Source organism: Phoca vitulina, unplaced genomic scaffold (assembly GCF_004348235.1).
Source record: "Phoca vitulina isolate PV1807 unplaced genomic scaffold, GSC_HSeal_1.0 scaffold2, whole genome shotgun sequence".
In the NCBI taxonomy this organism is placed as follows: domain Eukaryota; kingdom Metazoa; phylum Chordata; class Mammalia; order Carnivora; family Phocidae; genus Phoca; species Phoca vitulina.
Genome location: NW_022589705.1, coordinates 100,235,136 through 100,261,113, shown reverse-complemented (window position 1 = coordinate 100,261,113; position 25,978 = coordinate 100,235,136). Strand labels below are relative to the sequence as shown.

General features: G+C 54.9%; 1 protein-coding gene across 7 annotated transcripts; it reads right to left on the bottom strand.

The window, feature by feature from the left end:
- Positions 1-74: 74 nt before the first annotated feature.
- SLC35E2B (solute carrier family 35 member E2B) lies at positions 75-25,697 on the bottom strand. 7 transcript variants are annotated; one of them, XM_032395437.1, is made up of 10 exons: positions 25,606-25,697; positions 21,839-21,954; positions 12,802-13,233; positions 12,450-12,585; positions 11,894-12,021; positions 9,528-9,648; positions 7,841-7,894; positions 7,064-7,136; positions 4,615-4,760; positions 75-2,758 (listed from the first exon to the last, which is right to left on the bottom strand). In XM_032395437.1, exons 3-10 carry the CDS (start codon positions 13,121-13,123, stop codon positions 2,521-2,523), a joined length of 1,218 nt encoding a protein of 405 aa, XP_032251328.1. In that variant the 5' UTR covers positions 13,124-13,233; positions 21,839-21,954; positions 25,606-25,697; the 3' UTR covers positions 75-2,520. The 7 variants fall into 7 exon arrangements, with proteins under 7 accessions (XP_032251328.1, XP_032251327.1, XP_032251355.1 ...); XM_032395436.1 differs by having other exon boundaries at positions 25,052-25,690; XM_032395464.1 differs by having other exon boundaries at positions 25,601-25,674.
- Positions 25,698-25,978: the final 281 nt, after the last annotated feature.

Here is a 25,978-nt window from a genome sequence, read left to right as displayed (position 1 = left end):
TGACACCCAGTGTCAACGTTAATACAAGCATGTCTGCTATTGTTCAATAAGAACATACTAGTAAAAACACTACACAGAGTTAATAAAAAACATGTCTGTACATTCATTCAACAAATGGCCAAGACAGACCACAGGTTTTGTCTCCTGGCAGGGCTGTCCTGGACATGCTTTAGGGTGGAGACTAGACACTGGAAGAAGGAACGTAAGCCCCGGGCCAGCGCAGTGCTGGCCACAGCTTGTGTTCTGAGAAAATGTCTCAAAAGCAGCTTTGTTGGAAATTACCTCATTTGCTAATAATTTAGGAAAATCTTCATTTTGTTTCTGATCCAAGAATTTGGAAAAACAAAATCGGCAGAAAGCCACTTGAGTGGAGACAGGGCACAGGTGACGTGCAGGGTGGTTGGTCCCTCATGAGGCTCAGAAGCAGGCGCTGCCCATCTGGCTACGCTCAGATGACCACGTCCGTGAGAAAGGCAACATGAAACCGTCTTACAGCAAGATGACCACAGCTGCGTCCTCTTCTCTGCTCACAGCCCGTCAGGAGCTGGTCATGGCGGCCACATTCTTGAGGGGGGAGGCAGGGCGCTGTGCAGGCCGTGCTTTCACGCTGGTCCTCACAGATGCATGCACGTCCTGCCGCCCCAGCCACCTCCGCGTCCCCTTCGCTGTTGTTTGTGGAGGAAGCAGAGAGGAAAGGGGACAGAAATGGGGAAAGTCTCATGATAAACATCTTCACAGCGGAGCTGAGCTTGACATGCAGTAGAACGCACACCTGCCTGTCCTCCGGGCGCAGCTTCATAAAATTTTGAAGTCAGCTTCATAAAAAGGTTGTAGTTTTTTGTTTTGTTTTGTTTGTTTTTGGTGGAAAATGTGGGCATTGATAAAAGGTTGTACTTTTAAAGGCCTTGTTTTAACCCATCATCATGGCAAACTTTTTCAAGTAGGAAGAAGTTAATGAGACATAATTATTGCTCTTTGTTTCCGAGAGATTTGATCTCTAGGAGGGCCTATTTTTTTATTTTCCAGCTGAGAAGCCAACTGGAAAACCAGTGAAGAGATGATGGGAGCCAAGGACCTGAACAACAGGGAGGGGAACTCAGACGCGGGGGCCCTTAGCGCCCGAGGCCCTCCTGTCGGCTACTTCACTCGGCCGTGGCAGGCAGGCCTCAGATGGCCGTGTCACGCCGATGTCCTCTGAGTCAGGCTGCAGGTGACACGTCGCAGCGCGTGAGCTTGGCGCCATGGAGAGGTCTTATAGCCTGGCTGGCAGCGGACAGTGCCCCGATCGGAAATTCCACCAGGATGTGAGATGAGGAGCAGAGTGCAGAGGCCAGGAGTCTGAACCCAGCAAAGGGCTCAGACACCCAGCATGGTGGTCAGTCTGCTCTCGGAGGCGAGAGCCAGGCCGAGCCAGGCTGTGAGTTCAGTGTGGGTTACCTGTCATACAGGATGCCTTCCAGAAGCCACCTGTTTCCTTCTTTAAAAACTCCACTGTCATTGTAAATGCAGTGTGACAAAAACTGTGAACACGCCAAATGTTCTTCCCAGTGCCCCCCTGCTCACTCATTCACTTAGCATCCTTGCCCACGAGACAAGGTATGGTGCGGCCCCTGACCAGCAGGGTGATGGCAGGAGCACCTCTAGGGAACCCTTCAGAACAGCCAGTGTTACACACAGCGGACCCGAAAACAAAAGGGAATGTCAGTATATCCCTGTCCTGAGTTAAACACCACAGATGTCTGTCTGTCCTCCACCCCTGTGACCAGCAATCACCATGTCGGGGGTCCCTGACTGAAGGCCAGCCATAGGTGAGGGTTGGGATCCTCAGGATGGGGGGCGGCTAGTGCAGCAGAGACCCTGAAAGGGATGGGGCACCTTCCCTTCCACCAGTGGCCTTTCCCTAAGCGGTACCAGCTGCTGGCAGTTCTGGGGTGTGGAGGACGCCGTGGGTGGAAGGGCAGGAAGGTGAGGGCCCAACAGCCCGCCCTCAGCAGCAGGAACCCTTATTTCTGTGCCCTTTCCACTCTCTCCTAGCTCTGTGGTCACTTGGCTGCTGTGGCCTCCAGCCCAGGCAGGGGCGCCTCAGCCTTCTGTCTCAGCATGGCAGTGCCCCCGATGGCTGAAGGGCAGAGTGTGCAGGCCCGGGATGCTGAGCGGGCACGTTGGCACCTGTGGCTGTCACTCCCGGGGAAACTGGGCCTGGCCTAACTGCAGCCGGGCCTGCGTGCTGGTGAGGGCGTGCAGAGGCCAGTGTGGGTCCCGACGCCCTCCCCTGCGCTCAGCACAGGGTCCGCAGGAGGGGGTTGTCACATTACAGGCTCAGCAGCAGCTGGCTCTGGTCTCCACCCAGGAAAGCTGACACCCGTTCCTGGTGGTTTTCACTGAAAACCCAATAAAGGAGCAGGGAAGGCGGCACGTCACCCCACTGACCCGAGGAGGCCAGGGGTCCGCGTCAGCGAGGACGACAGCCGCTACGGGCAGCACCTCGGGGCCCTGGGCACCTGCCGAGGCTTCCAGAGCTCAGTGGTGTGGTCTGGGGTCCTTGGGGGTCAGTGGCTCCGTGTCGTCCTCTGGTGTCCGGCTGGTGGCCGCAGCCAGGCTCTGCATGGCCTCCCGCTGACGCTGCTTGGCTTTGTTGTAGAGTAGGACTCCGGCCGTCACGAGGATGGTGCCGACGGCCGACAGGCTGGTGACTCTGTTGCCGAACACTATAACACTGAGCCAAATGGACAAGGCATGCTTCACGGTGCCGGCGACACTGCAACGACAGGGGTTACGGCCCGGGTTCGACCCGCCCGCCCACCGGGCCCGGGGCGCTCCCTCGCCCGCTCCCTGCTCCTTTCTTTTATTAGCAAAGGTGTCAGAGAAGCAGAGACAGGTTATAACGAAGAGCCATATTCCCATCGTCTAGACTAAATTAACATTTTGCTTTATCGGCTTCACCCTTTTCTGGGGCCGAAATATTTTTAAGTAAATCACAGACATTATGACATTTGCCCCTACATAGCTCAGCGTGCTGTTGGAGAACAGGAGAACCGTGCAGATGGCCGAGCGCCCTTTACTCCACGGCCGACCGACACGGGCAGAGACGAGTGGGAGCCGCCCAGGGAGGCCCCGGGGACACCGTCCAATCAGTGACAACAGCTCTGTGAGAGCAAGGCTAGGACCCCGTAAAAAGGAAGTTCATGCAAAATCGCTGAAACCTTCACAGTGCTTGTGTCTGGGGATCATGGACTACGCGTGCTTTACTTTTTGTACTTTTCTGTCTTTTCCAAAGTTCCTATAATGAATTAAGTATCACTCTTATGATAGGAATAAAACACACAAAAAGCACTATTTTCTGTAAAAAGAACTGGTTTTCTGCTTTTTGCCCTTTTTTGAATCATCACTAACAATCATTAAAAAACAAAGTTTCGGGGATATTTGGAAATAATTCCTGGCCCCAAATGGATACCAGAATGTGTGACAGAGACCGTGACCACCACGGCTTCAAATCTGAAGCTCATGACAGTTGCTGACATTCCTGCAGACCTTTCCCACAGGGCCGCACAGGTCACAGGTCAGGGCACGTGACTGGCGCCGCACACGGCTGCCGCGCTGAGCTGGGCCCCACGGCGTGGGCAGGGAGGAGCACGAGCCGCCCAGAGAGGCGCTGGGGAGACAGAGGCTGGCGCGGCTCGGCGAGGCCTCGGGGCGCTGCGGTTCTAGCAAGTGCAGCGGGGACTTCGCAGCTGAGGGCCATTCCCCTGCTCTGCCACCAGCTCAGAGGTCGAAAAAACAGGCCACTGACTTACATGACAGGACATGGCCAAAGCTGCAGACGTGGATTTCTAGGCTGCTGGTGACAGGAGCTCATGCTTTTCTGCTTGTTACTGAAAACTCTCCAGTCTTGAAATGGTGCTTCCATTAAACTCTTCCAGTTACAGAAGGAAGAGAAGGCAGCGAGGCCTCTGTTTCCACAGCGGTGCCTCTGATACGGGAGCTATGGCTACGTGTGGCTATTCGAATTAAAATCGCTTAAAATTAGATAAAATTAAGAATTCCCTTCCTTGGGGGCGCCTGGGTGGCTCAGTCATTAAACGTCTGCCTTCGGCTCAGGTCATGGTCTCAGGGTCCTGGGATCGAGCCCCGCATCGGGCTCCCTGCTCGGCGGGAAGCCTGCTTCGCCCTCTCCCACTCCCTCTGCTTGTGCTCACACACTCTCTCTCTCTCAAATAAATAAGTAAATAAATAAAACCATAAAAGAAAAGAATTCTGTTCCTAACTGCACTCACCACATGTCAGGTGCCCATGGCCCCCTCACTGGACAGCCCAGAACATTCGAGCATCACACGCAGTGCCCCTGACATGCTGTCCCAGACAGAAAAACACTCCAACTGCTCCAGTTTCCATGCTAATGTGTAGGTGGGGTCTCCCTAGAGATGGATGTCCTGTGCTTTGCCATATTTTACACGGCACCAAACAGCACGGCCCGGCGGTCACACCATGTGGCCATGGCCCTCACTTCACATCTGACAAGCACAAAGACCGTTCATAACAATACCGGCTTAAAGTCCGCTCCTCTGCAAATGACCTGGACGCACACTTTGTCTCTCGGAAAGCTACTGTGCTTACCTGAACGTCACAGGGGAAATTTTGCCCATGAGGGCATAGGCCGTGATGCTCTGCAGGTGGAACAGAACGCCATCCATCAGCAGCAGCAACACGACATCCTGGCTATAACTGAAGCTCTTCCCACTTCTGCCAATCACCGGCAAGTCCTGTGGGTCAGAACAGGAACGACGCTCTGCTGCTGCCCAGCTTCCTTCCGCGGCTCACCCTCATAGAAGCGTGGGGTCACGTACCCAGTCATCCGGGTCCACAAACTGATGCTGAGCAGTGCTCTGAAAACAGCCTTCTGGGGACAACCACTCGGCACCCACCAACATTCTGAACGTGCATATACACATGGCCAATAAGCCCACAAGAAGGCGCTCAGCATCACTGACCACCCGGGAAATACAAACCAACAGCCCAACGGGAGACCACCTGACACCCATTAGGACGGTGACCATCAAACACAGAAACGGGAAGGTCAGGTGCAGGCAAGGATGTGGGGCCCTCGAGCACTGTTGGTGGGGAAGTACAACGGTGCCGCCGCTGCGGGAAGTCTGGTGGGTCCTCAACAAGTTCAAGAGACAATTACTGCAGGAATAGCAACCCCACTTCTGGGTACATGCCCCAAAGAACCGGGAGTAGTGTCTTGAATCGTTATGTGCACGCCCAGGTTCACAGCAGGACTGTCCGCCAGAGCGAAAATGTGGAAGCTACCCAGGTGTCCATCGGTGGGTGGATGGACGGACAACGTGCTCCAACAACACAGGGACTATGACTCAGCCTTAGAAAGGAGAAGTGCCAACACCTGCTAGAGCAGGAGGGACCTTGAGGACACCACGCTCAGTGACATAAGCCAATCCCCAAAGGACAAATCCCCTAGGATTCCACTTACATGAGGGACCTAGAGTCGACAGATCCATACGGACAGAAAGTACAGTGTAAGTGCCAGGGGCTAAGGGAGGGGTGAAGTAGCTCAGAACTCAAATATGCCGCTTTGGCATCAGGATTATTTTGGGTGGAAGACCCTTAAAAAAGAGCAGGAACAAGAAGGGCCTGGACCTCCCTTTTCCTTCCTGAGAAGCAGGAGACAAGGGCCCCACATGGAGGTCGCCCACACAGCAGGAGGAACGAGACACGCTCGTCACCAGAGACCGAGAGTCAGGCGGACTCACCCGCCTCCACCCCACACACAGCCCACTCTCCCACAGGCACCTCTCTCCGCTCAGCCTGGCACGTGCGCACGCAGGTTGCGCCCCTCCTTTGGTTTCCTCATGAGGCTCCCGTGTCACATAAAGCTTAGGTTAAATCAGTCTGTGGGCTCGTCCCCCGTTAATCGCCCAGCCGGAGACCCTAGCAGGGAGAGGTAAAGTCTCGCTCCCCCTACGGGGTAAGTGGGGAGTTCCTGTTTCATGGGCACAGAGCGTCAGTCCGAGATAATGGAAGTCGGCGCACGGCCGGCAACGGTGGCCGACCACCACGTGAACGTATCTGACGGACGCTTTAAAATGGGTAGAATGGGGGCGCCTGGGTGGCTCAGTCGTTAGGCGTCTGCCTTCGGCTCAGGTCATGGTCCTGGGGTCCTGGGATCGAGCCCCGTATCGGGCTCCCTGCTCTGCGGGAAGCCTGCTTCTCCCTCTCCCACTCCCCCTGCTTGTGTTCCTGCTCTCACTATCTCTCTCCCTGTCAAATAAATAAATAAATAAATCTTTTAAAAAAATAAAATAAAATAAAATGGGTAGAATGATCAATTTTATGTTTATGTACATTTTATCACAATAAAAATATTTTTAGATATGTACAGTCTTTCAATCAACCGTTTCAATTCCAAGAATGTATCCTAGAGAAACACCCTCGTCTGCTAAAGACACGACACGTGAAACTCTCTGTTCCGTGTGAAATGTGCCAGGCAGTCAGGCGTCTGTCAAAGGGGCCGGGTCAGGGCACAGTCACACCCCGGAGCACAAGCAGAGGACAGAACAGCCCAGTTCCATTTGTGTTTAAAAAAAAAAGGTCTGCACAGACACGAACACATGCTTTTAAGAGACTGGTGGAATCATGCCACATACACGTGTGTCTGAGTACGAGTCTAGCCGTGCAGACAGGTCTGGAAAGGGGCTTTGGAGGAGTGGGTCAGGGGGATCAGGGGAGAGACCTGCTCTCTGGTGTATACACTCCTGCCCTGTTGCTTGCTCCAAGAGGGCACGTTACTTTAAAACACTAATAAAATAAGCAAGCCTAAAGACCCCCCCCAAACTTGAGGGCACTCCACAGCCACAGACTGGCCTCGACGGGCACAGAGCCCCGTCCCAGGTTTGGCTTCCGGCCTTCTCCCCCTTCTCCTCACGCGCTCGCTGCTGACGTTGTGAGCGCGGCAAGGAGCCACCCCACGGCCTGGGAGTTACATCGTCCCACTCGCCCGTCACCGGAGAAACCACGGCACAGGCGCCCAGCGGCGTCCTGAACTCACCATGAAGAAGATCCAGGCGGGGACCAGCATGGCCACGGCCGCGGCGCTGGTGTAGAACTGCAGCTCTGCGGCCCTGCGGGGGCAACACATGCGCCTGACGCTCCCTGTGCGCGCCAGAGGCCGGCTTTCAAGCGGGCGGCTCCAGCGAGCGCGCCCCGAGCGCCGGCGCCCGAGTCTGTTTTGTGCGGCACGACGGGAGGGTCTGAGTGCCGGCCAACCCGCAGCCGTGAACCCGCCGGCCCTTCAGCCGCTTCAGTGAGGCAGCTGGAAACAGGTGGGGCTTTTCTTCCAAGTTTCCACAAAGTATTTTTACTTATTTACTTATTTTTTAAAGTTTATTTATTTTTTTAAGTAATCTCTACACCCAACATGGGGCTCGAACCCACACCGAGATCAAGGGTCGCCTGCTCTTCCGACTGGGCTGGCCAGGCGTCCCTTCCACAAAGTACTTCTAAAAGCCACATGGGGCGCCTGGGTGGCTCAGTCGTTAAGCATCTGCCTTCGGCTCACGTCATGATCCCAGGGTCCTGGGATCGAGCCCCGTGTCGGGCTCCCTCCTCGGCAGAGAGCCTGTTTCTCCCTCTCCCTGTCTGCCGCTCTGCCTACTTGTGCTCCCTCTCTCTGTTAAATAAATAAATAAAAATCTTATAAATAAATAAATAAATAAAGCCACATAAGCCAAAGTGGGAAAAGCGTCAGGTCTACAGGGGATTCTGAACCTTCGAATGGGCAAGAAGTCCTACAAAATTGGGAGTTTCACGGGCTAACGATACTTACGAGAACCTGTATTTGTCCCCGCTGAGGAGCTTTTTTGAAAAAACATTCTGCAAACTAGAATAAAGAAAAGAAGAGGTTAGCTGTTGATACAAGGGGTCAGCATGGATCTCAAAGGAACCGAGCGTCTGCATCCTTCCGAAGCAGTGATGACGACAGCAGCCCTCGGGGATGGCCCCCGCACGGCGGGCCCACGCCGGTGGATTCCTGGGCATCGCTCCGCTATGAGGGGTCCCCATGACTGGCCCCTTTTACAGAAAGGTAAACTGAGGCACTCAGAGATTGAGCAATGTGCCTGAGGTTACCTAGCTCTTAGGGGTCACCGGATCCCAATGTCCCTGCTCTAAGTGCTGCACAAAACCCTGCCCTGAACCAGGAGTTCCCATAAGTCAGTAACTGCCACAGGCTGGGCACCTGCGGGCTGACTGTGTGGGGCGGGGGAACAACACAGTCTAAGCTCACAAAGACTCCAGTGGAAAAATAATGGACAAAACTCCCAAACGGAACAGACAAACCACAGGGGAAACACATGTGGCCAACAAGAAAATGAAACAGCGTCCAGCTTCCCCAGGAACCAAAGGGCTTGCCACTTCCACTAGGGACTCTGCCCTCTGGGCTCCGGAAGCAGTGGTTTGTTTCATTTTGTTCTGATGCAAAAACTTAGTTGAGGGCGAGGTAAGACCAAAGCTCCCACTACAGAACTAGAAACCAGACACTCTCAGGCTCTGTGTCTCTGGTGGGAATTTACCCTGATGACGTCAGAAACTGCAACGGAGACGCTCCCTGCACATCTAGACAAAGAGTCATTAATTCGCAGGCATCTGCGAGCCGCACAAGGAGGCGGTCACAAGGCCCAGGCTTCTGAGAGCCCCTGGTGTCGGCACGCGACGCTCACGGGACCACAGAGGGAGCAGAGCCAGACCCAGACCGAATGCATGATGAGGCCATATTAGATTTCTAGGAGCTACAAACACAGAGGGAAAAAGCCGGAAAGAAATACATCTAAATGTCAGAAATGAAATTACAGGTGACTTTTAAATGTTTACTTGGCCCTAGTATCGAAAACCTCAGGGTGAACCTGTCCGACTTTAACAGTAAAGGCAATGATAAACTCCCGTGTGGCTTTCTCCTCTCTTTTCCAGAAGCAATCAGTACTTCTCACAGAGCAGGGCCCGCCGGGGCCTAGTGTGGACTCAACACCACAGCCCAGATGCAGGGCGGCTGCGCTAATCCAAGGGCAGCCCGCAACACAACATCCGTCCCCTTCCTGCTGCAGGACAAGGAACCTCCCATGTGGTGCTTTCCCGCCAGCACCTGACTCGGGCTGCCCCCTCCCCGGTGCCGGCCCTGGGCACAGACCAGAAACCGCCCCTTTGTTCCAGGTGCAGGACGGCCTCTTCCCCTTTGCTTAGCTGAATGTAGATGCATGAACCCACACGGGCACTCCGGCATGTCAGCCAGCCACGTCCCTACGAGGAGTGTTCTTCATACCAAGACCACGTGTTGCCAAACTCTGGCTTGTTTTTTGAGAAAAGGTTACCTGATTGAGATACAAGGTGTTTGGTATTTCGGAAAAGGCAGCATCAGATGTGTCCAGCTTTGAATTATGGGATGTAATTCTGAGCTAATCTGGACTTAAACATCCATCATCCTGATCACACCATGTGTCCCCACGCTCTTCCTGACTCACCAGTCCATGATGTTGGTGGACAACGCGGCCGAAAACCCCAGGACGTTGAAGCTTATCTCTGTGGCCGTGCACAGTGCCAGGCCTCCCATGACGGGGATGAGGGAGAGGTTGACCAGCAACCCTGGAAAGGGCAAAAGATACAGAAGAGATGCCGCGGTCAGCCTGCCCACTGCCAAATCTCTTCTGGGCGCCAAGGCCGTTTTCATACCCCTCACGAAAGCTGCTAACTTCCACTTTCGCTTTAAAAATGAGCAGCTACCGGTTCTTTACACTGGAGGGAAACACAACACATCCATGTCCATGCCTGCACCCAGCCCGCCACCCTCTTCCAGGCCAGGGGCCTTACGAGGCTTTTCTCCATGAGGTGCGTCTGCTGGGCCCGCGGGCAGGATGCACAAGGTTGGGGCCCTGAGCCCCAAGTCCCGCCCTGCCAGGCACCACAGTAACACAAACTCTCGCTTGAGAATGAGGAGGGTGGACAAACGGTCTCCGGACCAGTCTGTCCAAAAGGGGGAGCCAAAGGTGGGGTCAGTTTGACGCCTGGCTCAACAAGTCTCCTGCCACAAACTGCCAACGACGTGCTCACCTCTCTTTGCTTCGTTCTGAAATCCAAGGAACAAACCTGACACAGAGTTTAAGGTGAGCGAATGGAAAAGCACATTCACTTTGGAAACAGGACATTGGGCCTCATGTTGCTTCGATTTCAGATCCTATTTAATTTACTTTGAAATTCAAAGTATGAGGGAAGAAGTCTTCCGTGGGAGAGGTCCATGCTGACCGTTGCAGACGATGGCCACCTCCCAGCACAGGACCGTGCTGGCCAGACTCCGGTCACTAGTGAGCCCCCAGCACACCGAGGAGCAGCCCCCGGGTCCATGCGGTTGCCAGGCTGAGAGCTGGAGGAAGGGAACCTGGCATGTTGGGCCTCTGCCCGCCAGCGCCCTTAGTTTTCTAGCATGTGGTCCTGGCCTCCAGTCCTCCTAGAAATGTCTGCTGGATGATAGACTGTACATGTGAAAACCCGGAGAACGCAAGGCCACAAGTGCCGTCTTGCCCTTAGGAAGGACTTGCTTTTGCTGTTGGGAGGCATCCACGGGCGTGGGCATGCTTGGGGTCCCGGGGGAGAGCCCAGGGCTTTGCTGGGGTGTCCCCCTGGCAGGTCCCACTTGCCCTCAGTCCTGCAGCCCCACGAGGCTGCTCTGCCCCAAGTCCCAGCCACTGCTCGAGAATCAGCAGATGCCCCTGGGGGGAGGGAGCCACACATCGGGGTCCCTGCAGCGGGTGACCCTCAGCTCTGGAATCCTGGCCCCTCGGTCATTCTCCCCGAGAGATCCTTTTTGCTAAGTTTTATCAAGATGTTCTCACTGTTCTCAACAAGAGAGCTGGTCTACCTCAAGCTTAGCCACCACAGCTGGAAGCCAAACCATGCTGTTTCCAAGTCACTGAAATAAACTTAGTGTGGCTGAGCCCCCCCCCTTGATATGCAATCAGCTTCGTTTGTTTCCTGTTGCTTGTGATTTCTAGGGATTACTGTTTACACTCTGATTGGATGGTCTTACCACCACCTCAAACACGTGTGTGGTTCCGAGGCACATCTGGGAAGGGGTCCAGCTGCGAATCGGCGCTCTCCTCCCTCCACCACTCGCCTCAAGCTCCTGTCATTTTCTTAGTTGAAGCAAATGCGTATCTGTATCTAAACACCTATCGGTACTGCTCTTAGATGAGAGATTACGCAGTATATGCATTATTCCGCACTCTGGTCGTTTTCACGGAACAATGTTGGATGGGCTCCGTTTGAAAAGGCTGGTGGGAAAAACAGGAACATGTGCGTAACGTGGAGTTGGAAACAGTCTGCTGTCATTGAAGGTTGGCAATCTGTAAATAAATCAGCTTTCTGGGCCTTATGGAGGACGGAGACGTGCAGCTGAGAAGCAGCGAAGAGCAGGCTGTCAGACGAGCTCGGGAAGGACGCGGGAGGTGGCCGACCTGGGCAAGACTGCTGGGCGCACCAGCGCATGACCACCACCAGGCAGCCCCTCGCGTGACACGGAAGGTGGTCTCACCTTCCAAGACCAGTGACTTCTCCTTCACTTGCTTTTTACTTCTTTCGCCTGCTCCCGTGTCCCCACCAACCACGAGGCCTGCACATGTCCGAACAGCCCTGCGCTCAGCTGAGGCGAAGAAACACTTGCTGAAGTGAGTGCGTGAGGCACTGTGACTGCTCGGAGAATGTTCTAGGACAGAAGTGAAAATGTCCACCTCCGAGAGGTGAGCCCCAGCACACGCCACTGCTGGGAGAGCCCCCACCCCGGGGGAGGGGGCACAGGTGGGCGGGGAGGGGGCGCTGGGGCCAGAGGACCCCTCACCTGTGTACTCCCCCAGGATCATCCGGGACATGATCACAGTGAAAATGGGAGCAGAGCTCTTCACTGTCTCAGCAAACGAAACCGCCACATTTTTCAGGCTGACCAGACCCAAAACCACTGTTGCGAACCTAAAAATAAGCCAAAAGTGTCATTGGGATGGAGAAGTCCACTTGCAGCTGCCCTCCTCCTCCCGCTCCCTGCCCTGCTGGCCTCCCCCATGAAGACTGAGGTCTGGCCCTGCAGGGAGGGGCCCCGTGACCCCAAACGCAGAGTGCTGCTCCGTGTGTGCAGACCGGCGAGCCCAGGGAGAGGAGGGGCGTCCCTCTCAAACCATTCTTAGATTCGTGGCAGTTCCAAAAAGACTCTGACTGCATTCAGATCCACAAAACCAATACATTTGTTGTCCTAAATTCTAGACAGCCCTCAGATTACATAAAGTTTGCACTGAAAACACACCTGTGATCCCGTAATTACAGGGTCAGTCAGCTGGCCTCCCGCTCCTAGTGATGGCCAAGACATTTTATGCAACACTCAACCAAAACGTCAGATCCCTTACCTCATTAGACCCACAAACAGCATGATCATGAGGAAATTGGGTGGATAAGAAAGCCGGGTTTTGTGCTGATATAAACAGCAAGGAACCAGGATTTTCACACATCCAATGAACGTAGTTGACAGCATTTGTACAGCACCTGGAGGAGGGAGAGGAGGGACTCGCCTCCGTTCCACTGCGCAGGCAGGCAGGACGTGCTGTTCTGCATCCCAGACATGCTCACAGCCCGAACCCTCGGTGCCCTCCTTCCCCGGGGCCGTGGGTACTTCCGTGTGCCTCTCACACGGACCCAGCATTGATCTGCAGATGCGAGGGGCCTGGCCCTCACCCCCAGAAGGCCGGGCACCTGCGTTACCTAGCATGCTGGGCTCCCCTTCCAGCAAGGACAGGATGTACTTGTTGAGGAAGAGGGTACAGAAGCTGAAGAAGAACCACAGTGTGAGGTAGAGCAGAGCCCGGGAGCTCCACACGCCCAGGTCGGACTCGATGACGGTGGTCTCTGTGATGGTTATGGTGAGCACGTTCTCCTCGGGGGTTCCCTCACTCCTGGTGAAAACAACCTTCTCGCTGCGGGGGCCGAAGAGAGAGCCCCAGGCAAGGAGCGGCTTCCCCTTGGGCTTGTCCTCGGGGCCGGGGGCCAGCTCTGCCAGAGCCAGGGGTTTTGCTGAAGCCGACATGCTTGTCCCCTCAAGACTGCGTGCAGCATGGGTCAGGCTGACTCTCAGGTGAAGGCCTGCAGGGAGCAGAGAGCGCCATCCACGACTCGCCTCTCCCTAGCGAGTGCAGGCTGAAATGTTAAAAAAAAACCTGCATTATTGATGGTGAACATTTTAATGTCCTTAGAAGTTTTAACCACCAAGTTGAGGTAAGTGTGAAAATGCAAACATGGAATTCTGGCCTTATCTTCACATCCATGTGCAAGGACAGGACATCTGTGTGCAAGGACAGGGCATCTGTGTGCAAGGATAGGACGTCTGCGTGCAAGGACAGGGCGTCTGTGTGCTAGGACAGGGCGTCTGCGTGCAAGGACAGGGTGTCTGTGTGCAAGGACAGGGAGTCTATGTGCTAGGACAGGACATCTGTGTGCAAGGACAGGGCGTCTATGTGCTAGGACAGGACATCTGTGTGCAAGGACAGGGCGTCTATGTGCTAGGACAGGACATCTGTGTGCAAGGACAGGAGCCTCTACAGACCCCGTCTCCCCTCCCCAGCATACTGAAAACTAAAGGCTCCAACAGCTGTCCTTCCCCACGTGCCCACTGTCTGCACAGAGACCCCCGGAGGCCCCCGTCCAGGCTGCTGTTCCCCCTGAAGCCATGCCAGGGGCTCTGCACCTTCCTGCCCGATCTGGGACCTGCCGAAGTCCCCGAGGAGAGGCCGTGACCCTGGCCCGCCCAGTGGGTCTCGGTGCTGTTATCTGCACACATGCACCTGACTGTTGATATTTTATCCCGCTTTCCCAGCAGTTCTTCACAGGAGCACTGATCTGCCAGAGATGCTGGGTTTTTCATCTGTCCACTGGATTTTAAATTACAATCACTCTATTTTTCATTTGTGGATGTTCTATTTGGTTCCACCTGAAATTGGTCTGTTTTTCTCACAGCATATTGTTCTTTTTTGTTTTCAACTTAAAAAAATTTTTAAAGTAATCTCAACACCCAACGTGGGGCTCGAACTCATGACCCCAGGATCAGGAGTTGCACACTCCCCTGACTGAGCCAGCCAGGCACCCCCAGTGTCTTGTTCTTTCCTCCCTTCCTACGTCTTCTGTCTTACGTTCTCCAACCGTTCCTTACCTGAGACCTCAGCAGCCCACCCTGATTTTCTGTGTACTAGCGGGCTCTGGCCTTGGGGTTGTGTGCGGTGTACACCTCTAGCAGATCCTGCTGTGTGGGGGGCCCCGTGCGCCCTGGGCCCTGGGGGTTTCTTCCAGAGTGAGGGTTTGGGGTCTGCCTCTGTCACATGCTCCAGGGTGTCACTGGCCTAGGATCAATTTTATGCTACTTTTTAGACAAACCCTCAGCATATGGAACCCACACCTGCTGCTGTCAGACCTGTGGTCACGGCTTCTCAAGTGAGCCTCCGTCCTCTCTCCTAGGATCACAGGCTTCGTCAGACCTGGCTTCTCCTGGGGCAGTCAGGCAAGTTCTCCAAGTTCCTGCTTTAAGCCGAGTCCCAGGGACAACTGCCTGCCCCATCTCAGGAGGGCCAGGGTCCCACCTCCTTCCCCAGTGACATCAGACCCGAGTCCCCAGCCAGCCTCAGACGGGCTGAGCACCAGATTTCCTGTTCCCTCAGTTTCCGACACCTGGGGGTTTCTTCTTGTCAGCTACACACCTAGAAGGACGTCCATCATACTGCATCCCTAACTCCTGGGGCTTGCAGCAGGAGGCATCCAGGGGCTAAACTGGCTGCACCACCAGCTGGGGCTTGGCAGCTCCCCCCTGCACCCTGGCACCCCCAGAAGGACCTCCCACGGGAGCACAGGCTGCCCACCCCACTGGTCTCCTGCTCACCTGCAGGCAAGGGCTCAAAGGATCCTCTTTGACTTTCCCCATGTCAGAAGGCTGGCTCCTGTCCTGCCCCCAGGCAGGGGTGGCACCAAGACTCGGCCGTCCTCCCCCCACCTCGCCTTGGCCCGCAGTGTTCCTCCCTCTGTCCACCATGAGCTCAGCGTCACAGGCCCCAGCGAGCACCCGCGTCTCGAGCAGGCTGCCCACATGCATCCCACCCATGGATGTACCAGAGTGGCCTCCCCAAAATGCACTGCAGATCACAATGGGGTGTGCCTGGCCCTTCCATGGGCTCCCACTGCCCCCACATGAGGATAAGCTCTTCAATGTTCAGGGCTCTGCTAAAATGCCCCTGCTCAGCCTCCTCTTCCCCAGCCCAGTCCCACTGTTCTGTTCAGAGTGATGAGGTGCTCGTGCAGCTAGGACTGGCCAGGCCAGAGAGGACGTGGAGAGTCTGTGTTCCACACCCCCGACCTATGGCACAGGGTCCCTAAGAGCAGAGAGAGCATCCCCACCCCAAGGGTCCCCAGGCCCCAGATCCTGGCTCCTTGCCTCTCCCTGCCTCTGTGGGCTCTGCCTCCTCAGGAAAGCCTCCCCATTAGGGCCAAATCCTAAGTTCAAGGCCCCCAGCACCACCAGGTCCTGCTCCTCAGAGACCCCGTCAGTGTTGGTCATAGGTGCCCAGAAGCCACTGCTGAGATTCCAAAGCTGAACTGTTTGCAGGGCAAGGGGCTGACACTCCGGAAGTACCCACAGGACCGACAAATACAGCGAAGAACATGCTGGTCGGTAACTGACCCCTCGCAGGCCAAGCACCCCTTCCACTGGGCTTCCATCTGAGAAACTCACAACCTTCTAGGCCACCCTCACTCTCCTTGTCCTTAAAGTCCATGTCATGTTCCCCCCCCCACCGAGAAGCCCCAGGACCAGGCGCTTCGAGGGCCAGATGCTCCCTGCTCCCCATCTGCTTCTGGTCAGAGATTCAAGAAACCAGAAACCACAATTCGATGGCACGTATATTCCCTTTGTATAAAGACCTTTAACAAGAAGTTGGTTTTCAATAAACGAGGGCCCATGCACATGGCTCCACACAGCTATGGTCCCGCTCTCATGCCTGAACCCCAATGAACACACCACCTCTGCTAACAAACACACCCTGTGCCACTAGGAATGTCCTGTGAGCGTCTTTTCATGTGTTTCTGTCGGATCTGCGCTCGGAAGTGACTGCTTGGCCAGGGGCGTCCACGCACACTGCCGACCTGCACTTGACCACTCGCCCTCGAGCTCTGTGTCCCCATGTCCGGCTGCTCTGCTCCTACAGGGTCACATGGGGAAGCACCCCGGCCTGAGCAGAGGTCCTCGATGCTGGTTGCACGTTCACACGCCCAGAGCTCAAACAAGCCAACAGAAAGGGGCCCAGCTCTGCACAGACCAGTGGGCTCAGAAAATTGTGGGTGCAACCCAAGCACCAGAATTTTTAGCTCCTTGGCTGATTCTCACGTGTGGCCAAGCAGAGAGCTACCGTGGGGGGGAGGGGAGCACTCCTTCCGAGGAGCCCAAGTTTCTGTCACTGACGGTCCCAGGCTGAAAACACCCAGTAGCACACACAGATCTAATTGGTGTCTCTGCAAGTGACAAGAAACAGTAAGAGACCCACAGGGCGTGCGGCTGAGGCTGGCTGCAGCGACAGGTGATCCCGGGCGGACCCGTGTGTGATGCTCATAAAAATCTCCAAAAGATGGGGGGTTAACGTAGCATTTTTTAAAAAAGACTTATTCATTTATTTGAGAGAGAGAGAGCGCAAGCACAAGGTGGGGGAGTGGCAGCGGGAGAGGGAGAAGCAGACTCCCTGCAGAGCTCAGAGTCCAACGCAGGACTCGATCCCGGGACCTCGAGGTTATGACCTGAGCTGAAATCAAGAGTTGGACGCTTAACTGACTGAGCCACCCAGGCACCCCTAGCATTTCTGTTAGTAGCAAAACACAACTTAGGGGCGCCTGGGTGGCTCAGTTGTTAAGGGTCTGCCTTCAGCTCAGGTCATGGTCCCAGGGTCCTGGGATCGAGCCCCGCATCGGGCTCCCTGCTCTGTGGGAAGCCTGCTTCTCCCTCTTCCACTCCCCCTGCTTGTGCTCTCTCTCTCTGTCAAATAAATAAATAAAATCTTAAAAAAAAAAAAAAAAAAAACACAACCTAAATGTCTATTGAAGGACGAACAGATCATAGCACATCATGGGGCCAAGGCCTACAGCAGTCAGATGCAGGGCCACTGCCCAAAAGCCAATGGGGAAATGTTAAAACTGCTGGAGGTCTGAAATGACAAGACCAGGAAGTGGAAGGAAATATACAACATGGTTCCCCACAAGGCTGTTAAAGGTGCCAAAACACCCAATATTGTTTCGAAACAAAAATATAAAAAGTTCTGAAAAAGAGTGGGGAGCAGGGAACTCAGGCCAGAGTTCAAGGGGTGGAGGACTCGGTAGGGACGGAGCCCAGGGGAAAAACCAAAGGCGTTGCAAAGTGCATGCGTGTGTGTAGGGAGGCATCATGCTATTTTCTAAACTGTTGCATAAGCTCAGATTGACGTGTGGAGAAGCATCAAGTGCATGGGGAAGCAGTTCTCCCAGACCTCAGCTGACATTCCCAAGCCCCTGCATCTACTCAGACAATGCTTGTTTAGGCCAGAGCCCATTCGGTTAGAGCCAAATCTTCCTTCCTATGATGGATTCAGATTTCAAGCTGGCGGGAAGGAGGCCTGGCAGCACCTTCTAGCAGACCTAACTTGCCTGCCCTTCCCTAGCTCCCTGCAGCCTGCTGTCCAGTCATTTGGACCAGACTTCAGAGTGTGAGGGCCTCTCCTAGTAACCGGGGGTTGCCTCCCTCACCATCTGCCCCTCGGTGACCAGGAGCTTTCTCTTTCTGCGCCGGGGGGCTGCACTTTTCCTCCTTCCACCCACACGGAGGCAGCCACCAGGCTTCCGGGTGCAACAGGTGTTGGGGACCCAGAGGCCCAGTCACGCCGACCAGCAGGCAACACACCAGTGCTCCCATCCCCCATGCCCCCAACAGGGCCCGGAATCCCAGGGCAGATGCTCAGGCCACCAAGACACGCTCACCTGCTAGCACACACTCTTTTCGTGACCATCAACATCTCCACAGACAGCCCACCCAGCTCGGTGATGAATCAATGTGACAACCGGGCCCAGGGCCTCATGTCCAGCAGGGTGACTGAGGGGCCGGAGCCCTCCACGTGCACATGGTTCCCACACCAAGTCCAGATATGAAAATCAGGTCTGGAGCAGTCCAAGGCATAACAGACCGGCTCTGCCTCTGTCCTTCACGTCAAGACTCACTAATCACACCGGGATGCCCGGCTGCTTGCCTGCTTTTGTCTGGTGAGACAGAAACCCACGGAGGTCAGGGAGAGAAGCAAGAAAGCAAGAATGTCAAGGGGCAGGGCGCCTGGCTGGCTCAGTCATTGGGCGTCTGCCTTCGGCTCAGGTCCTGATCCCAGGGTCCTGGGATCAGGCCCCGCATCGGGCTCCCTGCTCTGCGGGAAGCCTGCTTCTCCCTCTCCCACTCCCCCTGCTTGTGTTCCCTCTCTCGCTGTGTCTCTCTCTGTCAAATAAATAAATAAAATCTTTAAAAAAAAAAAAAAGAATGTCCAGGGGCTTAGCCAGGAGACTGACTGCACTCAAGAATCCTCCCGGGGTTCCAGGGGCCCAGGCTGGGGGGCTGAAACAGGCCTTGGCCTGCAGGGAATGCGGGGACTGAGGGTCACAGGCGGCCAGACAGCTGCACCCCCCCGGCAGGAGACCAGATGGCTCTTCTCTGGAGAATTCAACAGGCAAAGGACAGAGCTTAAGTATGGAAATCAGGGCCCCAAGGAGAGGCCTGGACAGAGAATTAAGATGGGGGAAGACTAAGACGAGAAATCAGAGGAAGGGGCTGGAAGAAGTGCAGAGCAGGAGGCAGCAGGTCCCAGGAAGGGGGGTACCAGAGAGCTGAAGCACCCGGCCACAAGGAGATGCCACCAGACAAGGACCCTTGGAAATCAAGAGTGGGACAGCAGAAGCAAAATCTCACCAGAGGCTCCCAGGAAGCTCCAACTCAGGACAGGACCCCCCAAAAAGTAGCCGGGGTGCTTGAGGTGGGTGGGCCATGAACCTGGGTCCGGCTCCCAGCCACACCCACAGCCGCTGGTGCCAGAAGCAATCGGCTCTGGAGAAAATCTTGCTTAATTCAGGCCAGAAGACCTTTGCATCTGAAGATCAATGGATGCGGGTCAAAGATCAAAGATTATCTGAGGAGGGAGGGGTGGCCGATGGGGGAGGACCGGCTGCCTGGCAGCTCCAGGGAGGGCCCAAGTGTGGCAGGTTGATAGGACAGTCATGCAGGTGAACAAGCCCAAGACGCCATCAGGGATAAATGTCCAGAGATGAGTCACCTGATTGCTGAGCTGAAACAAGGATGTGATTGCATCCAAACCGCTTGCCTGCAGGTGCCAACTCATCACAAAGGGGAGGCGTGACTTTACCGAGACACTGGCGGACATCACCCCAACCCAGCGACCAAAGTTGAAAACACTACAGACAGAGAGACGTCCTGTTTGCCCTGATCCCATGCACTAAGAAGAACATGGCACTGCTGTGGATTTCGTGCCACGGACACATGACTGCAAATCTAGTTGAAAGAACATGTCAGACAAACCCAAAAGTACGCAGGTCACAAAAGTCAAGGACTGGCGAAGACCACGGGGAAACGGCCACTGAATGCAGTGTGGGGTTGACCCCAGACTGGCGGAGTGCACCATGGAAGACATCAGTGGAGGGAGCTGGGGGAAGGGCATACAGGTATAGTTATTCCTTCTGTCGGTCTACAAGTTCCTCAAAATGAAAAGTTTGAAAAATTTGAAATACAAAACAACTCAATCGATGGGTTACACGGAAATGACAGGGCTGATAAGTTACTGCATTCGAAGAAAACATCTGAGGAAATTATCTGGAATGCAGCAAAGAGATGTGAAATCAGAATATTAAAGAAACAGTAACCCAGGTGTGGAGAAAATAATAATAAGGAAAGTTCCAGCAGAGAAAAACAGGGAAGAACTGCTATTTAAAGATAGAAAGCAGGAGCACCGGGCTGGCTTAGTTGGGGAACATGCAGCTCTTGGTCTTGGGGTCATGGGTTTGAGCCCCACTCTGGGTGACTAAAAATAAATAAATTTAGAGAAGACTAAAAATAGATAAATAAATAAATAAAATCACACTGAGCGGGCACCTGGGTGGCTCAGTTGGTTAAGCGACTGCCTTCGGCTCAGGTCATGATCCTGGAGTCCCGGGATCGAGTCCCACATCGGGCTCCCTGCTCGGCAGGGAGTCTGCTTCTCCCTCTGACCCTCTCATGCTCTCTCTGTCTCATTCTCTCTCTCAAATAAATAAATAAAATGTTAAAAAAAAAAAAAAAAAAAAATCACACTGAGCAACAAGAGACGCGGGCGGATAAGCCCCAGATCAAGGAATCAAGGAGACTGCTTGGTGGTGGGGGAGGAGGGAACACAGAGAGGGAAACTGAGTGACAACAGTTCTCAAATGCACCTGTTCAGACAGTTATGACTTCTGCAATTATATTAATGTTCCACATGCTTAAAAAACAAAAATAACCAAATCAACACAATTTCTAAAGTGCGATACAAATGGGAAGAGGTGAACCAAACCACAAATCAAATAAATAACATAGTCACGCTGAAGAGAGGAGACAACCCATCCACGTACCTTCTGAACAGTTTGCAAAATATATGTGCTCAGATTAAAAACAAATAGAACCTCAACACTGAACTCTAAATGGTGGGCTTTTTTATTGACTCATGGGTCAGGATTGAGCAGTAAGTGACTCTTCTGTGGCCCCTGGGAGTGAGACCACGGTGTGCATCTGGAGACAGCACAGATGCAGAGGAGGAGGGTGGGGTGCACTGCGCTGTTGCGATGAGCGGAGGAATCAGGCATCAGCACTCGTAGGTGTGGACAGATGGAAGCACACACATCACACCTGCCCACAATACACTCATCTCTGTATCTGCTTCATAATCTGGCCACTGAGGGCCCGGCCACAGTGAGCACCCTGTCCTGGTCTTTGTTTCTAAATCTCATTCTCCACTGAAATGAACCAGCCTCCTCGGAGAAATAGCTGATTTCAGGGCTGGGGCATTAGTTGGGCCAAAAGAAAGGAAGTGCTCAAACACTGAAAGGACAGGTTAAAGGACACAGAAGTACACGAGGGAACACCCTCTGGAGAAATCTAGGGGCACTGTGAGAGAGAAAGTGAATAATGATAGCACAAGATCAGAACTCACTGAACAAAGTAAGTACCCAAACATCCACAGTGATAAATGGAAAAGAGAAGAAATCTCTTGCTTACAGTAAAAAGTCAACGGACTGATGTCAAAGGGAGGGTAGAATTAGGAAATCACCATTTGGCCACCTTCCCCATGATCCCACGAACCACTGCATCCTAGAGACCGTCCCCTAGAGAAAGTCTTGCCTGTGTGCACCAGAAGACACATGTAAGAACGTCCACAGCAGAAACCCAGCTGTCTGTCCCTGGGAGAACCAACACATCAGGCAGGAATGTTCACATGATGTAACATCGAGCAGTAAAAACAGGGAACATACAGCAATACACAAAAGGAGGTGAGTGACAACGAAGATCTTCTCAACATGGATGAAATAAAATCATGTTTATCATCCGTTGTGAGCCTGGAGTTTAAATCTGAACAGATCCCACTCCAGCCAGGATGCAGGGAAGACCCTTAGCGGCTGTGCTGGGCATGACACACGAAAGCTGCTGGGTCAGTTGGTCCTGAGCTCAGAAGGTCCCACTCACCAAAGTCCCGGTGGGGTCACAGATGCCTTCCTGGACTCCAGCTCACGTGTCTCCACAGCCTGTTCTTTCGTAGACCACGTGACTCAAGGAGCTTTCAGAGGGAAGCAATTCTTGTCCTGCAAAAACTAAAAGTCAGTAACCTTAATCTGACAAGAATTGGCTTTAAGAGCCAACAGCAGTTTGGAGACAAGGTGGAGCACTGGCACCCCCAGGTCATTGGGGATAAAGATCCGAATTATCTCCCTCTCAGGTTATAGCACAAAGAACAAGAACTAAGCCGTAACCCTTTCTGACCGGCATGGAGTAGGTCAGGGAGCAGCTCTTGACTTCTCTCCTGCCCAGAGCTGTCCTCAGAATGTGCCCCTGCAGGACTAAAAGGAAACCAGGTCTACTGAGATGTGGTAACACCTCAAGAAACAAACATGGGACATCTGGACTTGGTTTGAGCGCCCCACTACATAACATGTCCTAAACAGGGGTCAGGACTCTGCTCAACTCTGCAGTGAGGGGCTCAGGGCCAGCCAGAAAGGTTCCCTGGGCTCCAAAATGGAGACGAAGCCATGGGTGCTGCTTCTGCCACCATGAAGAAAAGCTCAGCTGGAGGCTGACGAAAATAAAGATGTCGATGTTTCCTCAGCCAATTTTGCAGAGTCCTAAATTCCAAGGCTCACAGCCTGAGGTTAAGAATCCCTGTTCTAGAACAAACAACTCAAGATATTCTCAAACACTGGGTAAGGAACTCTAGATTGGTTCAAATTGTCAACAGGGCATTTTAGATGAGATGTACTAGAAGTCTACAAGTTTTACACAGTATAATTAAAAATTCCATCTCTGGGAATCTATCCTAAAGAAACAATTTAACAAAGTTCTTGCTGGACCTCTGTACATACCAGGACAGACCAGTAGCTTCGTTTTTAAGACTGAGAAACTGGACACTGTCCGAGTATCCAATAGGGAGTATGTGTGTAATAAAGGCTGGCCCATTACCAAGGTGACACAATGTAGCCCGAAAAGTTTTGACAAAAAAATATTTGTCATATATTAAGTGAGAGCAGAGTTATAAGACCTTTGCACGATGTGCTCAGATTTAAAACGCACAAACGATCCCGAGGAGCCTATCTATGCCAGGTTAGGGCTGCCGGCAACTCTGGGAGGCAGAGTCTCACGTTCATTAAAATCTTGGTCTGTTTCTCTCCTGTTTCTAATTTGTTTACATTGAAAGAGGATTTCTTTCATCTAAAATCCTTTCTATTCCGGCTCTTAATGCCCCTTTCCATGCTGTTTAATACGCTTTCATTCTGGGGCACCTGGGTGGCTCAGTTGGTTAAGCGACTGCCTTCGGCTCAGGTCATGATCCTGGAGTCCCGGGATCGAGTCCCACATCGGGCTCCCTGCTCGGCAGGGAGTCTGCTTCTCCCTCTGACCCTCCCCCCTCTCATGTGCTCTCTCTCAAATAAATAAATAAAATCTTTAAAAAAAACAAAACGCTTTCATTCTGCTTTAAAATGTTACTCGCAAGTTCAAATACTTTTGGTAAAGTACATCCCACTCCATTAAAAAAACCCAAACTTTAAAAAAAAAAAAGCCGGGACGCCTGGGTGGCTCAGTTGGTTAAGCGACTGCCTTCGGCTCAGGTCATGATCCTGGAGTCCCGGGATCGAGTCCCGCATCGGGCTCCCTGCTCGGCGGGGAGTCTGCTTCTCCCTCTGACCCTCCTCCCTCTCATGCTCTCTGTCTCTCATTCTCTCTCTCTCAAATAAATAAATAAAATCTTAAGGGGCACCTGGGTGGCTCAGTTGGTTAAGCGACTGCCTTCGGCTCAGGTCATGATCCTGGAGTCCTGGGATCGAGTCCCGCATCAGGCTCCCTGCTCGGCAGGGAGTCTGCTTCTCCCTCTGACCCTCCTCCCTCTCATGCTCTCTGTCTCTCATTCTCTCTCTCTCAAATAAATAAATAAAATCTTTAAAAAAAAAAAAAGCCACTGAACAAAGAATCCACCTCTAAATAGGCTCCCCCCCCCTTTTACGGCAGCGGTGGGCAATGCGTCAAAGGCTGAAGCAGGGTGACTGCAACGGCATTAGCTGCACGAGGCCCAGCAAACCCAGCAGAAGTCATCTGAGGACCGGAATGCAGGAAGCTCTGAGCCCCAACTCGCAAACTAACAGTCCGCTAAAACCAACACTCGGGGCGCCTGGGTGGCTCAGTCGTTAAGCGGCTGCCTTCGGCTCGGGTCATGATCCCAGAGTCCTGGGATCGAGTCCCACATCGGGCTCCCTGCTCAGCGGGAAGCCTGCTTCTCCCTCTCCCACTCCCCCTGCTTGTGTTCCTGCTCTCGCTGTCTCTGTCAAATAAATAAATAAAATCTTAAAAAAAAAAAATTTATAAAACCAACACTCGGCAGGAGCTCACTCGCTACGCAATGGACCGCTTTCCAAAATCCGAGGCAGGAAAGACATCAATTGCAATACATTCCTGGGCGACCGTGCCTTTAGGCCCCAGGGCGGATGCAGCGTCGGTTACCTGGTTCCGCTCCAGGGTCGTGCCCGCCTCGGGGGCGCCTGGGTCCAGGGGCTCACAACGCAAGAAGCCCCGGGACCGAGAACACGGCCCGCGCCCCCAGCGCTGACCCCCCCCGCCGGGCCCCGGCAGCCAGGAAGGGCGGACGCGGGTGCGCCCCACGCGGGCCGCGCCTTCGGACCAGCGAGGCGGGGGAGAAAAGTGGGAGGAGCAGGCGCGTGGAAGAGGGCGTACCCGGCGAGGCGGAGAACACGGGCCAAGGCCACCGGGCGAAAGGCGAGGGGCCTCTCAGAAGAGGGGTCAGCCTGGGGATGCGGGCAGCACGGCGAGTGCAAAGGCCATGGGGGTGGACCAGGGGGCTTCTCGTAGGAGGAGGGCCGGGAACAGGCCGGCCGGGCTTAGGTCCGGAGCGGGATAGGCGACCACCGGAGGCAACCTCTACCGTTTGTTTTATTCAGCGTTTCCGGGTAAATTGGCCACGCACCCTTAGACAAATGACCCAGACAGGTGGCATCAAGGATTCTCTCCCGATGTGAGCCGGGAAGCTAGAGGGCTGCGGGAGCCTTCCGGGGGCCAAAGCGGCCTCCCCGCGCCTCGGGGTTGCGCGCCCGAGGCCCTGCTCTGCAGCGAGATCAGGGGGCCCGGCCCCGGGCTCGCCCGCGGCCCCTTCCCCCACGCCGCGGCCCCTCCACCCACCGCTCGCAGCAGGGCCGCGGGACGATAGCCAGCGCGGGGTCTCCGTGCGCATCCGGGGGGCGCGGAGGACTCCCGGGGCCTCCGCGTGCGAGCATCGCTGACTCGCGGGCCGCTCGCAGCCGCGGACAGGGCGCCCACCCAGGGGCTGGCTCCGCGCCGGCGGCAAGGGTCGCCTCAGGGCCCTCCGCACGAGCGGGACTCGGAGCTGGGCCGCACGACTTTGGGAAGGGCCGAGGGGGAGAGCAGGGCGGGTGGGGGGCGCGGCGCCTTCCCGACACCCGGCGACCCCGCCCCACGTCGGGGCCTTAAGGGCGCGCGGCATTTAAGGTGGGCTGCGGGCCGCGGGCCGGAGAGAGCGGCCTCCGGGGAAACAAACGGGGCCGACCGCTGCTGGCCGGGGCGCGTCCGGCACGCGGCCTGGGGGTCGGGCTCCGACTCCCCGAGGGCTCTGCGCGAGGCTGAGGTGTAGGAGAGGTCGCATCGCGTGCGCCGGGAAGCCCCGAGAAGACCCTTCCGTCCCTGGTGGAGCGGAGGCCAGGCGAGCAGCACCTCACCGTGGGGCGGCCATCGTCCCTCCGCCCCGCTCTACGCGACCGCCGGGCCGGGGGGCGGGCCGAGCCTCGGCGGAGGTGCTCACAGCCGGCCGGAAGCGACGCGCCGGAAGTGACGTGCCGGGAGCCGACGGCGGCTCCTGCGGCCCCGCTCCTCCGAGTCCTGGGCACCAGGGCTTTCCTGCGGCCACGCCGGAAATGGGAGCGGGCCTGCTGCTTTGGCGACGGTGCCCCCGGGCCGTCCTAGCGCGGCCCAGGTTGGGGGGTGGGCCGGGCCACAGCGCCCCCCGTCCATTGCCCGGGCCGTCCTACCGCAGCCCAGGTTGGGGGGTGGGCCGGGCGACAGCGACCCCCGCCCATTGCCCGGGCCGTCCCA